Here is a 17,910-nt window from a genome sequence, read left to right as displayed (position 1 = left end):
CACTATTGATGGGTGTATTAGTGTAGCTGGAGCTGGGGGATACTGTACAGGGACCAGGGATCCGTGTGACTTTCACGTGACCTCCAGGAGCACCCGACACCGTAAGAGTGCACGTGTACTCACACGTGTACGTAGATACACATATATACACGCAAACATGCACACATACACTCACATGAACATACACGCGCATAAACACGCACACACACAGACCCACACATACACAAACAAACATAGAGACGCAGACACACACACTCACACAAACACGTACATACAGACGCAGACACACACACTCACACAAACACGTACATACAGACGCAGACACACACACTCACACAAACACGCACACACACACACACTCAAGCTGAAAATTTGACTAAAGTTATTTCCCTCCCTACAAATGGGGGCTGGACAGTACACTCAAACCTTGTACCAGGCAGAGTCTGTGTAGTTCAGACTGCTGATGACCAGATGTTTGTAGGTTCGATTCCTATATTGGGTTCTGCTCTTATGTCTTGGAGTACAGTGCAAAACAGCCCTCTTTCCCCAGAGCCATTGGTCATGAAGCGGCTAGCCTAGCCATGTGAGTGGTCTTTACTGGGTCAGTCTGCCCCAGGCTAGCCATGTGAGCGGTCTTTACAGTCTGCCCCAGTAAAGACCGCTCACATGGGTAGCCTGGGGCAGACTGGCTCAGTAAAGACCACTTACATGGCTAGCCTGGGGCAGACTGTAAAGACCACTCACATGGCTAGCCTGGTGCAGACTGGACCAGTAAAGACCGGTCTTTACAGTCTGCCCCAGGCTAGCCATGTGAGCGGTCTTTACCAGGCCAGTCTGCCCCAGGCTCTAAAGATGTCTCCTTGACCTCCAGCTGTCATCTCACTCTCATTAAATCTGCTGAAAGTCCAGAGGAGAGGGAAGGCAAGAGGGGGTGTGGCATCCTGCCTCTGCCAGGTGTGTTCACCTGTCCTGAGGTTATACCTGTCCTGTAGTGAGCTGCTCACAGCCAGAGAACAGACTGGAGCTCAGCTCGGCACACACAAGCCTGGAATAGGATTTTCACCAACAGCATCATTGTGGGTATGTGTCTTTGGTTTGCCTGCCTGTCTTTGCGTCTAAACAACTTGATTTACCCAGTCAGTCATTCACTGAAGTGGTGCTCTCAGGAAATGACGTACTTCAGAACAGCGTAGAACACAAAAGGGTTATGAAGGTAACTGGCTGTGGCTGTCATTGCCTGTAATAATAACCCATGACATGACAGTGTAACTGGCACAATTGTTAAGGAGGGAGTTCATGGTTGAAAAGTTTGCACTTTTGTGTTTTTGTGTGAGGATGTCACCAGGATGGAGAAAATAGCCCAGTGAAGGGCGCTGATAGAGGAGTCCAGTGAGACAGTGGAACAAGTGATCTGCGTGAGAGCGCAAAGTCCAGTGCATAACCTGCAGTGCACCTCCAGTCCAGCAGAGGGCACTATGCCACAGAGAAACAACACAGACCTGCAGGACCTCCTGGCCTCTTGGCTGCAGCACTGCCTGAACAGGACGTGGGGGACCACATTATCTCAGGGGACTGCCACCCAGCCGCCAGCGTTCCCCCAGAGCCCAAACCCGACCGGGGGTGAGGGCGTGGTTTACATCCTGCTCATGGTGGGCCTTTTCAGTTTCTTCACCTTCGGCATCATGCTCAGCTACATCCGCTCCAGGAAGATGGAGAACTCCCAGGATCCCTACCACCAGTACATTGCGCACGACTGGACCCGGGACATGGCTCCACCCCCCTCCACCACGATCTCCAAGGTGATGGGCAGGTCTGCCTTTGACCATACCCTCTTAAAGAAAGAACCGGTTGTCATCGGCAACCCCACTGCCCTGGCACAGCTCCCAGGGTGACGAGGGGGGGGCAGGAGCATGGATTCAAAAGCCTCACCAGGTATTCAGTACCTGTATTCTCCTCTTTCTCATCACTGCTTCAGTACAGATCTTGGTTGGGGACTGGAGCACAGACAGCCTGCTGTTGCCCCAGTGTTTTACTCGCTCACGCTCCGTAAGGATTTTTCAGCTTCTTTGTAGGAAAACAGGACTTTCAGTCTGGAGAATACAGAGCTGTTTATCTGGGGGATCTCTAGGGTCTGTGGTGAGAGCTTAATGACAGTTATGAACCTATTTTTACCATTTGTAATAAATCCTGTTCCAGTGTGAACAATCACTGCTGATGATTCAGCTGCTGACTCCAGGCCGATAACTGTCTATTCTTTGCTTTATTTTAGTCATAATTGGAAATCATGATGTACACATTTATTCAAGAGTAAAATTATGCAATAATTAAATGTACTATTGATTTTTTTAAATGCTATTGTATCACACTTAAAAAGCTCCATGTATGATTGTCCTACAGTGTCACACAAACTTACAGGCATAAGAAAACGAACACTTATTAAATACTAAGATGCAAAGTCTGCCATGAGTTACTATGGATACCCCACATAACTTCAGGTAAGAAAAAGTATTCTAAACTGCCATCTAGTGGTAATTTTGTGCAATCATGACAGAAGTTTTTTCTTCCCATCTCCAAAATTTGTTTTACATTTGATCTCAAGCACTTCTTATTCATCAGTCCCCGGGACTGACAGGTTGGAGCTGAATATGCACTCCCCTCCCACCCCCTCCCAGCATGTGTCCCTGAAGTTAAACAGCCCCAGACTGTGAAAAAACGGCTTTTATTTACAAACAGGGAGAATAAATTAAAAGCTGACAGTATATTTAATAAAAAACTCAGTCCATGCTGGGCACTGGGGTCCAGGTAGAGTGTGATTCCGTCTGCTGTCGGGGGGGCGGGGCTCCTCCAGGGCTGGCCAATCGGATCCTCCGTCCACTTTGATCAGACATGACTACATTCCACCAACTGATCGCTCCTGTGAGACAGCACAGTCCATTCACGCTTGGTCTCCAGGATGCACTCAGAACTCTGCACTCAAACACTGTGTGCTGGATGAGTATTCACTGGCACAGATACACTACCTCTCTATAATACAGCCTGAGCCACCTGTACAGGTGTGTTACTTGCAAGACTCCCCGTACAGGTGTGCTACTTACAGGACTCCCCGTACAGGTGTGTTACCTGCAAGACTCCCCGTACAAGTGCGTTACGCGTCTGTGTTACAGGTGCATTACCTGTCTGTGTGCTCAGTCGTCCTTCTTGTTGTCGATGAGCTCCTGCGCTTGCTGCGCCAGGCGTCTCTTCATCTCCCGCTGCTTCTTCAGCTGCTCCTCCTCTCGCCTGCTCTGGTACATCTTCACCGCAGCGAAGCCCAGGCACAGCAGCAGGGTCTTCGCTGCCAGGATGTAGAACAGCAGTGGCACGTTATCCAGGGCCTGAGGGGGGGTTCAAGGTGTGAGCACTGGCGCACTAAGAACCCGCACACTGAGCACCCACACACTGAGCACCCACACACTGAGCACCCACACAATGAGCACTGGCGCACTAAGAACCCGCACACTGAGCACTGGCGCACTGAGCACTGGTGCACTGAGCACCCGCACACTGAGCACTGGTGCACAGTTACACGCACGCACACCCAATGCAGCAGCATGCGCCGACCCTCTCCCGCGCTCAGTACAGTTTGAATATATTCCTTTGCAACTCAACACCGCCCTACAGCCTGCAGGGCACCATCTTAACTCAGACACGTGAAAGGTCCAGAGTGCAGGATAGATCTGACTAACATGCCCACTTACAGGTCTAAGTGTAGTTTTTTTTTTAAAAGAGTTTGGACTGTGGTTAGGACAGTCTGCTGTATCCGAGCACCCACTGCCATACCCAACTACACTGCTTCCGGTTTGGCAGAAAGAAGCGGTTATGTGAAAGCACAGCCCGCCTTCAGTCTATTTTTAAAAAGTACCCCCGCATCTAGAAAGCCCTGGGACAGCTGCAGGGTAAGAGGGAGGAGGGTTATGAAATTAATGGGTGAAGACTGTAGGGGGGCCACAACCACAGACAAATGGGACCTTGATCCTCGAGTCTGTCGCTGTCAGTCAAATACACTCCTTATTACACAGCCCCTTATCTGACCTCTACTGCACGTGCCTGCTCGATATCCACATCATTCGTGTCCACTGACATTAAATAAAGGCAGGAGGAAAAACACGTTAACGTGAAAAAATGCGACCGTGTCAAATGCAGAATTATATTAGCGTTTTGGTTTTAAACATCCTAATGCCGCTGAATCCGCGTTTCATCTACAGGGTCTGGGCAATGCTCAGTATGCTAACGTCTATAGCTGCATAAAAATATATGCTGGCTGTTAACATGATGAAAGAGCTTGCACTGAAGAAAAAACACAGAATACACTTAGGACACCAACAATTCAGTTCCTTATATTCACGTTCAGTAGTAAACAAAAACGTCGGCCCAATTCTAATTTTCAACCCCTCAGCTAGAGCTACGATCGACAGCTAGCGAACCGATTGAAATTTAGAAATGCATCCAATCGTAAAGAATCGGTGACTATGCAAGCTATATTAACGCCTACTGTGTATAACTAAAACTACTGTGGCTCCAAACACGTGGTTTCTTGGACTATATTACCAACAGAGACTGTACAATTCTTGATACTTGATATCTCCCAGACATTATACACAAGATAACACTGAGCTGATCTTGCATTATCACTACACATTATAATTAGTATATAGCGCTGCTCTCAATGCTCAATGTAACAGGCTCTAATAAAATAATGAGGTGAATCGGTTGGTCTAGAAACCGAATAATAACAACTGACGAAACAGCAAGCAAATTAATTTACACAGTCATTACAAGCAAGCTTACAATAGACAGACCTATTAAACAAGGGTATGTTAGACAACGTTAGCGGTTAAACAACGTGACAATAAATTGTATAATTTCTTAAATTATATTAAAGTGAATTTCTTAGAGAAGAAATGTATGAACTGTCCAGCGAATCTCACCCTCCAGTTGATCATTTTGATTTCTCGGTGACGTCAAACACTTCCCTGTACGAGAGTTTGACGGGAACGAGAGGCAGAGAAAGGACCATTTCAGTACTATGTAGGCGGGATCATTGTAAAACTAGCCAATAGCAAAGCACGCACTCTTGGCTTCACGTGTTGTTCACGGACCATTCGGAACGCAAGACATGTACCTGAAACTTCTAGAGAACTGCGTGGTCTACCCAAATAAAGATTGCTTAATTACAAGAGCGTGTTCCTTCTCAAGCACGATTGTGTAATATGTAAAACAACCAGAGAACAGAATATCTGTTCAGCAGCAAAACTCATGTATCTTGCCCATAGGCTGTATAAACAATAGATTTTACTTCCAGTAGATCCAGATATAGGCCTATGGCGTCGCTCCTCTAGTTTTAGATCTTCGTGATTGCTGCAACAGCAATTGGATGCAACAGCTAATGTATACAATTACAACAAATTTCCAGCCAAGAACTTAAGATACACACGGGACCTTGCTGCTTGTCAATTTTATGGTTCTACACGTCTGAAAACCAATCCGAGGCTATGTTGTGTTATTTAATAAACTACGTTTCCCAAAATGCACCTCTACATATCAATACAGGACGTTGCGTTTGTCCTGTTAACGCTGAGTGAAAATGGACTGACCTTGTCGTGGAATAGCCTGCCTGGTTAAACTGTATGGCGCTCTGGTCGTACGGTAACATGTCCATATTGTTTTATGGAAAACACAGCGTTAATATTTGTCTTCTTTGATCTTTAGCTCGCTGGTTACACCCAAGAACGACTACCATGTCAACGTTATTAGATATGAAGTAGCATATGCACGTTTAAATTTAGCTAGGATAGCTAGCTAAGTTAAGCCAAAGATATGCCGTTTGCGAGAAATTTTGGGGTAATAACTCAAGCTGTTATAAAAACAGCAATTCCTGTTGCTACATAAATTCAGTATATTGCCAGTTATGTTGCTTGCCAGGGCAAGTAACGTGAACTACCGAAATGTAGAGCTCTGTGCTAAACTACCAGTTTTGTCTGAACGATAAAGCCATTGGATGTTATTGATGCTTTGGTTTTAATTTCTCTGGGAGGCTTCACACAATGGGGAAGTCCAGATATCTGAGCTTATTGTTGGCAGGCAGTATTATTATCTATTTATTCTCATTCGTGAAGTGCAAATATTATTTACAATTTTTTGAGCTTCTTGTCCTGGGCAGTGGAAAGAGTTGGATTCCCTAGCAGTGTAAATGATTCTTGCACACTCCAGCATGCGTGCCATGTAGATGCTGTGTGTTTGTCTATGCCCGTGTGTGTGTTTGTACTGTGTGAATGAGCGCAAGAGTTTTGTTTATGTGTATGCCAGCTTTCTTGTGAGTTTTTATTGTGTGATCAACAATTGCTGTATGTGTTTGTCTGTGTGTGTATGTGTTTGCATGTGTACACGTGTGTGTGTGTGTATGTTCATATTCTGTCAGTGTAGGATTGTTGTGTGTGTGCATGACTGCACGTACGTGTCTGAGAGTGTGTGTGAGTTTGTGTTCATGTGTGTTCAGAGTGTGTGTGAGTGAGTGTATGCCAGTGTGTGTGTGTGAGTGAGAGTGTTTTTATGTGAGTGAGTGTGTGTGTGTGAGTGAGAGTGTTTTTATGTGAGTGTGTGTGTGTGTGTGAGTGAGAGTGTTTTTATGTGAGTGAGAGAGTTTTTATGTGAGTGTGTGTGTGTGTGCCTGTGTGAGTGAGAGTATTGTTATGTGAGTGTGTGTGTGAGTGAGAGTGTCTTTATGTGAGTGTGTATGAGTGAGAGTGTTTTTATGTGTGTGAGTGAGAGTGTTTTTATGTGTGTGTGTTTTGCGCTCAGGAGTCTTGCTTCCCTTGTCCTGCAGGGGGGGCTGTGCAGCGCTCCATGCTGCGGTGTGTGGTCTGGGCGGAGCTACGGATGGCCCTGCTGCCCCCCCGAGGCGCCCCCGCTGTCTGTCAGTTCAGCCACGCCCCCCAGAGGAGCCTGAGGGAGAGCTATCGGCTGCTGCAGCTGCCGGACCCGCCCTACAGCCAGGCCCAGGTGAAGGAGGCCTACCTGCGCATGGCCAAGCTGTACCACCCCGACTCCGGCACGCCCACCGCCAACTCCGCCCTCTTCTCCCAGATCCAGGAGGCCTACCGGACAGTGCTGGCCCACCTGTCCCGACAGGGCGCGGAGGCACAGCTGGAGGCGGAGGATGAGGAGGAGTGTGAGCCGAAGGGCCAGGCACCCCAGCACAGGCAGTACCTGAGCTACGAGGGGGTGGGGTCGGGCACGCCCAGCCAGCGCGAGCGCGTGTACCGGCAGCACCGCGTGGACCGCGCGGCCCAGCAGGTCCTGGAGTACCGCCAGCGGGAGCAGGAGCGGGCGGCGGCGCGGGACGAGGGCGCGGTGTCGGACCGCCAGGCGCACAAGCGCAGCCGCCACGCCAAGATCACGCAGGCCGTGGAGCGCCTGGTGGAGGACCTCATCCTGGAGTCCATGGCCCGCGGAGACTTCCAGAACCTCAGCGGGGCCGGGAAGCCCCTCGCCAAGTTCAACCACAACCCCTACGCCGACCCCATGACCCACAACCTCAACCGCATCCTCATAGACAACGGCTACCAGCCGCAGTGGATCGTGGTCCAGAAGGAGATCCGGGAGGCGGTGGAGAGGCTGAGGGCGGGGCTGCTGCAGTGCCGGGCCGGGTTTGGGGACCCCATGACCCCCGCCGAGCAGGACCGGTGGGAGGAGCACTGCCAGGCCGCCGGTGACCACCTGACCAGGCTCAACAAGAAGGTGGACGACTTCAACCTGATCGTCCCGCTGCTCAGCAAGCAGATGGTTCACTTCAGCCTTCAGCGCGAGCTCGACCGAGCCCTACAGACCGACAGGGAGAGACGACAGGAGAGAGAGAGGGAGAGGGAGAGGGAGAGGCGAAAGAGAGAGGAGATGACGGCGAGTGGGCGGGGGATCTTTTCCTGGGTCCAAAACCTGCTGAAGTGACTGATGTGATGCCTCCGTTTCAATCTCCACGGAAACGCATTCTGCATCGTAGGTTAACAGGGTCAGCAGATAACAGGACAGCATCACAAATAAAGGCTCAAAACTCTGGGAGGTGCACATCAACCATGTACACTGCACACACTCAACATTCACTTGGCATCACAGACCATACAGCTTACTTTGCACACTACTGTTGTGTCCGATACCGTATTTCCCAGATTGACGAGCCAGGTGGCTGATGGGAGAGTTGGGACAGGCTGTACATGTGCTGACAGCACAGCTTGCAGCAAGGCTGTACCACAGCCAGGGATTTCCACTCAAATACAGGCCTACCAGTTGCCACTGGGAGTCTATTACTGAGATGATTAGACTGACTGGGATTAATTATTGAAATGACTGATGATAATTCTGATAATGATTCTGAGATTGTTTCTCATTGGTCTGTGACACAGAGTTGTTTTTTGTCAAATCTATATTTACATCATAGACATGGCACAAGTCATCTGTTTTTCTGTCTTTTTGTATCATAAAAATATATCTGTTAAGTAATTACTTATACAGTACATACACAACATGGACAAAAGTATGTGGGCATCTGACATCCAGCATCTCATCCAACATGGGCTTTAATATGGAGTTGGCCCACCCATTGCTGCTATAACAACCTCCACTCTTCTGGAGCAGACCCAGTGATTTGTTCTGTATATGCTGGCATAAATTACTTCAGGTCTTTATTCTGAGCCTAGTTTGGTCATTTTGTTGCTTATTTGTGGGAGCAAAAGTAGACTGTTTCCACTGGGGGGAAAAATTTCTAACATTTACAATATACTGAAACATATTTAGACAGGTTATGTGCAATTAATTTGTATCCTGGTAAAATCTACCAACCAGTTTCTGTGGATATAGTGTACAGCTATCTGACCCCTCACGTATGAGAGTAAAATCTAGCTGGCTTTATTGCAGAGTTGGCATGGTTTACGCATGGAATGGCGGTTGGTACGTCGCAGTACAGCATACTGTGTTCTGTCGTGTTTTGTAGTTAGCCGACAAGAAAATCTGCAATTAGTGGGCGAAATCATCCTTTAATTGGCCAATAGGCAAAATAATCTGATACTAGGACAGTAATGGGTTCAGTTTTATTTAATTGTTTGTTTTAAAATACATTACTATTTTACCGGGTTTATCCGTGTAACCGATTCCAGTCCTCGGTTTATTGTTATTACGGGCAAAAATGACAGCGCGCTTGAGTTGGCGCGCCTATAGCTCGTCTCAACACCGCCCACTTCGACAGGCTGGGTGTATGGGGTGGGATGGGGTGGGGTGGGGTGGGGGGATATCATTTTATATACAAGTACTTTCCAAGTCGCATGTGGTAGCAGGCTGAAGTTTGATCTCTATTGGAACTTTCTTAGTTTTCCCAACAGCCATAGAAATTGAAGACGCGTTTACGGTCGTTGGAGAAATGGGCATTTACCAATTTTTCCTGTTTTCTGCTGATCTTTTTAGTTCGGGTAAAGTATCCATTTACATTTAAAATAAATTTCACAAGATATTACTCTGCAATGCAACGCGATATCATTTTATTATAAATGTTAAAATAACAAATTGCAACATTTATTTTTTGTCAACGGTGTGAATGTGTTTGATGGCACTTGGACAGGTGTTCACTATATGCCAGGCGTTTTCCCTCGCTGTGGTGGGGCTAAAACCGCAGTATCGGTGGGACCTGGTCGGGCAGCTGAACGACTCTCGGGACAACGATCGGTCATTCCGACACTGGCTCCGCGAGGCGAGCGAAACAGAGGTGCACGTGCACCTGCATTTTAACGACAGTCGCACTTCAATCGTCTCCGAGGTAAAAACTGGATTTAGTTAAGAGCCTTAGAAGCTAAATAAGTTTAGTGATTTGCAAGACAATGAGGAATCATTCCTGATTTCAATCTTTTTTTAAAACTTAAAAAAAAAATGTGGGGCAACCTTGAACTGCAGGTTTTAAGTCTGCATCTTCTCCAGTGGCCTATATGGGCTTTGGGCCCTATTTTGAGCACACACGTACACACACATGCACTGCACTGGGTACCCTCGCAGACCAAGAGAAAGCTCTATACCTCTGACTGATTCTAAACCTGCACATCGGATAAATGATCCTGTATAAATTAGATCATAGTTTCATTATATTTGACGTTGTTACCCATTTGCAGTTTAAAGGTCTTTGGGCCCTTGTGGACCGGGTCAGTAAAATGAGTCGGTGGGTTGTGACCCCAGATGTGATTTAAGGACAGTGTGTTTGTGCACCTGCCGGGAATAACAGAGCTCCCATTGGTCCTCGTCAGGAGCTGCCAAACTTCCCCGAGGCTCATTGCAGGGGCACATTGTTCAGGTTAAAGTTTTTTGGCACATCTAGGTACATGAAGACTTGAATGGTCGGCATGCAAACAGTTCTGTTTCTAAATGCCCTTAGAACAAACACATTCCTCACACTGCTGCCACTGCTCATCTCTCAGTCTACCTGTTCCTTACCTGCACCTCACTCTCACCTGATCCCAACTCTCACCTGTCCTGAACTCTCTCACCTGTCCCTGCCTCTCTCACCTGTCTCTCTCTCTCTTTCTCTCTCACCTGTCTCTCTCTCTCTCTCTCTCTCTCTCTCTCTCACCTGTCCCTGCCTGTGTTGTCTCTCCCAGGATCGTGGGCAGTATGTCGTATTATGGGCTGACTCTGAATGTGGAAAACTTGGGGGGGAATCTTTTCCTCAACCTGGCCTTATCTGGGCTGGCAGAACTGCCTTCCTACCCGCTCAGCCACTACCTGATTGGTCAGAAATGGTGAGTTTCTGTTCAGTTTGATCTGTTTGTGAATGGTTTGCGGTGATTAGAGATATTTCAGTGGGTTCATAGATCTGCCTCAGGCTCTTTCAGTCTTCTTTGTAAGGTGCTGGGGTATGATGATGTTGAGCCACACCCATTTTCACAAAGCACCATTGATGATCCTAATTTGCACTAAATCGAGACTGGGCCTTGTCCATGTTGTGTGTAGGGCTGAATGGCTGAATGACTGAATGGCTGATTCTGAGCTGATGAGACTGGGCCTTGTCCATGTTGTGTGTAGGGCTGAATGGCTGAATGGCTGAATGGCTGATTCTGAGCTGATGAGACAGGGTCTTGTCTGTGTTGTGTGCGGGGCGGGGCGGAGAGGAGCTCTGTGTGGGTTTCTATGGGTGGGAGGAGCAGCCAGCTTGATCATTGCTCTTCTGCTTCAGAGGCAAGGTAAGTTTCCCCAGCGCTGGTACAGGAAGTGTGTGTGTGTGTGTGTGTGCGTCTGTGCGTGTGTGTGTGTGTGTGTGTGTTTGTGTGTGTGTGTGCGTGTGTATGTGTGTTGTGTGTTTGTGTGTAAGGGCGTGTGTGTGTGTGTGCATACATATATTACTGCATGTATGCCTGCATGCATGTGTGTGCGTGCACGTGTCTGTGTGTTTGTGTGTGTGCATGCATGTGTGCTTATAATATATATAATTTAAAAGCTCTATATACATTTAAAAGCTCACTGTGAGATCACTGTGTAAGCTCACAGTGTAAGATCATCGTGTAAACTCACTGTGTAAGCTCACTGTGTAAGATAACTGTGTAAACTCACTGTGTAAGATCACTGTGTGAGTTCACTGTGTAAGATCACTGTGTAAGATCATTACATTACATTACATTTATTTGGCAGACGCTTTTATCCAAAGCGACGTATAAAAAGTGCATTTCATGGTCATAGACAACTGCTAAACACAGGTTCAGCAAGGTACAATACTTATTTTGTACAGCTATTGCTAGCCAAGAACACAGTTTAGTTCACACAGTGAACACTATTCAGACCTAACCTCTGCAAAGCCAATTAGGCAGAAGAATAAGCTACAGTATTAGGACAAATACAAATTACCAAAAAGTGCTTGGATGGGGCAACATGTAACAAATGTCATGAAAAAGGGGGGGGGGGAGACTTAGAGTGAAATATACAGTGTGGTGGTGGTTAGTCTAGGTATAGTCTGAAGGCGGGGCGACATAGCTCAGGAGGTAAGACCGATTGTCTGGCAGTCGGAGGGTTGCCGGTTCAAACCCCGCCCTGGGCGTGTCGAAGTGTCCTTGAGCAAGACACCTAACCCCTAACTGCTCTGGCGAATGAGAGGCATCAATTGTAAAAGCGCTTTGGATAAAAGCGCTATATAAATGCAGTCCATTTACCATTTACCAAGAGATGAGTCTTCAGGCCACGGCGGAAGATGGGTAGTGAGGGGGAGGTTCGGAGAGGGACGGGGAGTTCGTTCCACCACTGGGGAACTAGGGTGGAGAAGCTCTGTGATCCCTTTGGGCGGGTGGGAGGGGTTACAAGGTGCCCTGCTGCCGCAGAGCGGAGTGGTCGAGCAGGCACATAGAATTGAGTCATGTCCTGCAAGTAGATGGGGGCTGTCCTGTTGACAGATCACTGTGTAAACTCACTGTGTAAGATCATTGTGTACAGTGTGTGAGAGGTGTGTGTTTAAAGTCTGTGTGTTTGCTCTCTGTAGACACCAGGCTGTTTGTGTGTGAGAGGTGTGTGTTTAAAGTCTGTGTGTTTGCTCTCTGTAGACACCAGGCTGTTTGTGGTGGTGACCTCGCTGCTGGGAAAGGCAGCCATCAGCTCGGCTTACAGCATCCTGTTTATTATCACGTCTGAGCTCTACCCCACTGTCCTCAGGTAAAGACCCAATAACCTTCTGTGTCCTCAGGTAAAGACCCAATAACCTTCTGTGTCCTCAGGTGAAGACCCATTTAACCTTCTGTGTCCTCAGGTAAAGACCCAATAACTTTCTGTGTCCTCAGGTAAAGACCCAATAAACTTCTGTGTCCTCAGGTAAAAACCCAATAACCTTCTGTGTCCTCAGGTAAAGATCCAATGACCTTCTGCACATCGTTAAGCCACATTTCAGTGTTACTGTGCATTCTGTATCATAGCATGATAACATGCTTCTGTTACTCTGTGTCTGCATGATAACATGCTTGTTACTCTATATGCCAACATGATAACATTATTATATAAGAGTGTTTTTAAATCTGTTCCTCTTACTTCATATATCCACTTGATAACATGTTTTATTAGTTTTGTTTACCAAATTTTATGCGTATGCAATAATAAATATGCATGTGGGTCAAACTAGAGGAATGGAATGAAAAGTGACAGCTGATGGTGTTATTGATGTGACGGACAGTGTTACACAGGCCACTGGCAGGTTGTGGATGTGATGGGTAGGGTTTCAGGGTGTGGCTGATGTTGTTCCAGGAACACCAGGATGGGTGTGTGCTCCATGGCCTCCCGAATTGGGGGACTCCTCGCACCCTTTGTCCCATCTCTGGTGAGTGAAAGTGAGCCAATCACAACTCTGCTTTCATCTACCTCTCACCTGAAATTTTTGTGCCATGTGCTTGGATGTTCTGTATGTGCCTGGATGTTCTGGATGTTCTGTATGTGTCTGGAGGTGCTTGGATATGCTTGGATGATCTGTATGTGTTGGATGTGTTTGGATGTGCTTGGATGTTCTGTATGCGTTTGGATGTGTTTGGATGTGCTTGGATGTTCTATATATGTTTGGATGTGTAGGATGTGCTTGGATGTTCTGTATGAGTTTGGATGTGTTTAGATGTGTCTGGATGTTCTGTATGAGTTTGGATGTGTTTAGATGTGTCTGGATGTTCTGTATGAGTTTGGATGTGTTTAGATGTGTCTGGATGTTCTGTATGAGTTTGGATGTGTTTAGATTTGCCTGTGTGTTCTGTATGTGTCTGGATGTTCTGTATGTGTCTGTGTGTTTTGTATGTGTCTGGATGTTCTGTATGTGTCTGGATGTTCTGTAAGTGTCTGGATGTTCTGTATGCTTCAATTCATGGTCTGTTGTTCTACATATGAATGTTGGATCCAAAGAGCCTAACCCTTACTTAAAGGCTCCCATTATTAAGGAGTTCTTTTGATACAGTTTTTAAAGACTACTGTTTGGTCTGATCTAAGGGAAATGTAATTATTGAAATAAAATTATTACAATATAGTGTCTAATATAGTAACAGAATATCTGTGGTCTTTTCCCCATAACAAAAGAGTGACCAGTCTAGTAACAGCATATCTGTGGTCTTTTCCCCACAACAGAAGAGTGTGCATCTGGTTCTGCCGTTTGTGGTGTTCGGTGCTGCTGCGGTCTCTTCGGGCATGCTCAATCTGGTCCTTCCTGAGACTCTTCACCAGACGCTGCCAGACGGCCTATCAGACCTGCACATTACTTCTGGGAATGTGGCCTACAACAAACTAGAGGTCAGAGTTGAGACCCTGCCGCAAGTAGGCAATGACAGTGTGAGTACCAGAGCCAATCAGAAATCAGCATCACATCACATGGGCAGTACCATATCAAAATGAAAACCATGAAAGTTGATGTCATTGGTGTGGCTGAGGAGACGGCCCTCATGGGGAATCACACTATCAACTGATATCACTCTGTGCTGCTGAATCACTATCAGCTGATATCACTCTGTGCTGCTGAATCACACTATTAACTGATATCACTCTGTGCTGCTGAATCACACTATGGGCTGATATCACTCTGTGCTGTTAAATCACACTATCAGCTGATATCACTCTGTGCTGTTAAATCACACTATCAGCTGATATCACTCTGTGCTACTGAATCACACTATCAGCTGACATCACTATGTGCTGCTAAATCACACTATCAGCTGATATCACTGCTGCTGAATCACACTATCAGCTGATATCACTGTGCTGCTAAATCACCCTATCAGCTGATATCACTCTGTGCTGCTAAATCACTGTCAGCTGATATCACTGTGCTGCTGAATCACACTATCAGTTGATATCACTGTGCTGCTGAATCACACTATCAGCTGATATCACTGTGCTGCTGAATCACACTATCAGCTGATATCACTGTGCTGCTAAATCACTATCAGCTGATATCACTGTGCTGCTGAATCACACTATCAGCTGATATCACTCTGTGCTGCTAAATCACTATCAACTGATATCACTGTGCTGCTAAATCACACTATCAGCTGATATCACTGTAGTGCATTGTTGAATTCCCCTGCAGGGTTAAATGTGGTCAGATCTACCTTTAACCCCCTACAGCGAAACTCAGAGGTGCTGGTAAGAGCACTTATTGTAAAATTGGGAGATGGTTGTGACGTCCCGTGGATGCCTGGTCCAGTGCTCACACCCAGAACCCCCTGGCCATCCTAATTCTACCTAACCCCGATGGGACGTCCCACCACCACACACCCCAGGTCCTGCTCAGCCGAGGCTGGAACCTGCGAGCGTGAGGACCAGCTGATCTGGTGCCCAGGTGGGCCCAGGTTAAAGGCGTGGCTTTAGTACTCTATGCACGACTGAAGTGTCTTTACTGAACTGTTACAGCACATTTCTGTGCTGTGGAATAAGCCTGTTACAGTGATTTGAAGATGGTGTGGTGTGCCACATTATTTTTGTATCTTGAATAGAGATAAAGAGCTTATTGGAAAAGACTTTGCAGAGTGGCCTGTCCTCATGTTAAAGTTCTCTTATATATTATAGTTCTCTTACTGAATGATTGGCAGAAGTCCTGTAAATCCTGTTGCCCTGGAGACCCTGGGAATTTTGTAAAATGGATGCTGTGTAATTGGTGGCGGTTTTGGAAAATGGATGCCGTGTTACTGGTGGCGGTTTTGTAAAATGGATGCTGTGTTATTGGTGGCGGTTGTGTAAAATGGATACTGTGTTATTGATGGGAGTTTTGTAAAATGTATGCTGTGTTATTGGTGGCGGTTTTGTAACATGGATGCTGTGTTATTGGTGGCGATTTTGTAAAATGGATGCTGTGTTATTGGTGGCGGTTTTATAAAATGGATGCTGTGTTATTGGTGGGAGTTCTGTAAAATGGATGCTGTGTTATTGGTGGGAGTTTTGTAAAATGGATACTGTGTTATGATGGCAGTTTTGTACAATGGATGCTGTGTTATTGGTGGCGATTTTGTAACATGGATGCTGTGTTATTGGTGGCGATTTTGTAAAATGGATGCTGTGTTATTGATGGGAGTTTTGTAAAATGGATGCTGCGTTATTGGAGGGAGTTTTGTAAAATGGATGCTGTGTTATTGGTGGGAGTTTTGTAAAAATGGATGCTGTGTTATTGATGGGAGTTTTGTAAAATGGATGCTGTGTTATTGGTGGGAGTTTTGTAAAATGGATGCTGTGTTATTGATGGGAGTTTTGTAAAATGGATGCTGTGTTATTGATGGGAGTTTTGTAAAATGGATGCTGTGTTATTGGTGGTGATTTTGTAAAATGGATGCTGTGTTACTGAAGTTTGTCAGACAAGCGAGGATTAATTAAAAATGTTTATTTTCTGAATCCAGTGGTTCCAACAGTCAATGCCCTGGCTAAAATGTTCAGCACTCTGAATACTGAACACAAGTGTTATTGCGTGCTAGAACCCCACACTTCACCTAAGCATAATATATATTTTATGTGATTTTATTTAATATTTGTTGAAAATGACCACTATCAATAAATTGCCAGATTCATTCATAGGTCAGTCTACAGTAAACTGGTGGAATCAATCGACAAGCCAAAACAAACTCTATGCCAGGTCTTGAGATTAAATAAATGAATTCAATAAGAATGAATGAATGAATGAATGAACTTTATTTATATAGCACCTTTCATGCACTGAATGCAGCTCAAAGTGCTGTACAATTCAGCAGCAAAAGCAAAAACACCAAAAACACAACTTTAAAACCATACACATACACAAGAAGCATTCAATTAGCATAATGAACTGGAATCCTACATTGTTTACTGAATGCAGGCTCACTACTTCTAAATTGCAAAAAAAAAAAAAAAAAATACATCAACCAAAACATTAAACAATTTATTTGAAAATACCAGAAGAGAGAGCGACCGATAAGCCAGACTTTGCAAAGTATTACCCTCTTCTGGTTTAAATGCCTCAGGATTAAAATAAACAAGCTAGAAAAGAAAAAAAAACAAAAGAAATGAACCACCACCAAAATAGAAAAGAGGAAAACTCCGATCCCTGGCTCCAAAACCATGGGCATGTTTGGCCAGTTTGGATGATGCCAAGTTGAGCTGTGGAAGGATGGGGGTGGGGGTGCAGACTTGACTGACATCTCCAGGCACTAACAGTTGGAATCCCCCCCCCCCCCAAGCTCTAGCCCAGTAGTTTCCAGTAGTTATGATTTGGTCTCAGCTTGGGCGATACTTGTGGCCATGTTTTGGCTTGGCCTTGGTTGGGGAATGAGGGGATGGTCTGAAAGTTGCTCTGTTTTATATTGCATACTGTGATATGTGTCATGGTCCTGTTTTCCTGTCTGTGTTTCCCCTGTTGGGCCGCCAGATGGCGGCACTTCTGTTTTGTGTCCTGCTCCCCCCCTGTTAATTGTATGATTGTTTCATTGTCTCGTTATCCCATCATTGTTCCCACCTGTGTCTTATCCCCTCCTTCTGGTTTGATTGTTTTTTTGAGTTCACCTGTGTCTTGTTACCCCTGTCTATTTAAGTTCTCTGTTCCCTTGACTCGGGTGCTGTTTCCTTGTGTTTGTTCCCGACTTGCGTTTCATCAGACCCATTGTTCCTGCCTGCGTTTTTTACCTGTTTGTGTTTGTTTCCTGACCGTATGTACCTGCCTGTGTTTGTTTCCGATGATTGTTTGCAAACCACCGATTATACCTGCCTGTTTTGTTTGACCTGCCCTTGTGCTCTGTTTGACCTGCCCTTGTCCTCTACCGGCCTGTGTTCTGCCCTGCCCATGTTTGTGAGTTCCTCTTGTTTTCTGTTTTATTTAGATATTTTGAGTTTGTGTTTTTGCCCTTCGTGTCCTTTCTGTTCCCTGTTTGTTTGCCTTCCTTT

The 17,910-nt window shown here is 46.0% G+C and overlaps 4 protein-coding genes across 6 annotated transcripts; 3 read left to right on the top strand and 1 right to left on the bottom strand.

The window, feature by feature from the left end:
- Window positions 1-794: 794 nt before the first annotated feature.
- Window positions 795-2,458, top strand: LOC135251908 (potassium voltage-gated channel subfamily E member 1). The gene has a single exon (XM_064329771.1). The coding sequence runs from the start codon at window positions 1,476-1,478 to the stop codon at window positions 1,890-1,892; it is 417 nt and encodes a 138-aa protein (XP_064185841.1). The 5' UTR covers window positions 795-1,475; the 3' UTR covers window positions 1,893-2,458.
- Window positions 2,459-2,700: 242 nt separating this feature from the next.
- On the bottom strand, window positions 2,701-5,126 carry LOC135251909 (small integral membrane protein 11-like). Its single transcript, XM_064329772.1, has 3 exons — window positions 4,968-5,126; window positions 3,174-3,374; window positions 2,701-2,914 (listed from the first exon to the last, which is right to left on the bottom strand). The coding sequence occupies exons 1-2, from the start codon at window positions 4,980-4,982 to the stop codon at window positions 3,186-3,188; spliced, it is 204 nt and encodes a 67-aa protein (XP_064185842.1). The 5' UTR covers window positions 4,983-5,126; the 3' UTR covers window positions 2,701-2,914; window positions 3,174-3,185.
- Window positions 5,127-5,584: 458 nt separating this feature from the next.
- Window positions 5,585-8,717, top strand: dnajc28 (DnaJ (Hsp40) homolog, subfamily C, member 28). 3 transcript variants are annotated; one of them, XM_064329768.1, is made up of 2 exons: window positions 5,585-5,685; window positions 6,863-8,717. In XM_064329768.1, the coding sequence occupies exons 1-2, from the start codon at window positions 5,667-5,669 to the stop codon at window positions 7,981-7,983; spliced, it is 1,140 nt and encodes a 379-aa protein (XP_064185838.1). In that variant the 5' UTR covers window positions 5,585-5,666; the 3' UTR covers window positions 7,984-8,717. The 3 variants fall into 3 exon arrangements, with proteins under 3 accessions (XP_064185838.1, XP_064185839.1, XP_064185840.1); XM_064329769.1 differs by having other exon boundaries at window positions 5,593-5,680; XM_064329770.1 differs by lacking the exon at window positions 5,585-5,685 and adding an exon at window positions 5,692-6,225.
- A 2,141-nt stretch (window positions 8,718-10,858) lies between these two features.
- LOC135251905 (solute carrier family 22 member 15-like) lies at window positions 10,859-16,923 on the top strand. Its single transcript, XM_064329766.1, has 4 exons — window positions 10,859-11,249; window positions 12,594-12,702; window positions 13,285-13,357; window positions 14,143-16,923. The coding sequence occupies exons 1-4, from the start codon at window positions 11,114-11,116 to the stop codon at window positions 14,404-14,406; spliced, it is 582 nt and encodes a 193-aa protein (XP_064185836.1). The 5' UTR covers window positions 10,859-11,113; the 3' UTR covers window positions 14,407-16,923.
- The last annotated feature ends 987 nt before the right edge of the window (window positions 16,924-17,910 follow it).

This window comes from Anguilla rostrata, chromosome 3 (assembly GCF_018555375.3).
Source record: "Anguilla rostrata isolate EN2019 chromosome 3, ASM1855537v3, whole genome shotgun sequence".
Classification (NCBI taxonomy): domain Eukaryota; kingdom Metazoa; phylum Chordata; class Actinopteri; order Anguilliformes; family Anguillidae; genus Anguilla; species Anguilla rostrata.
The sequence above is the reverse complement of the archived record's forward strand: the minus strand, read 5'-3'. Positions and strand labels throughout refer to the sequence as shown.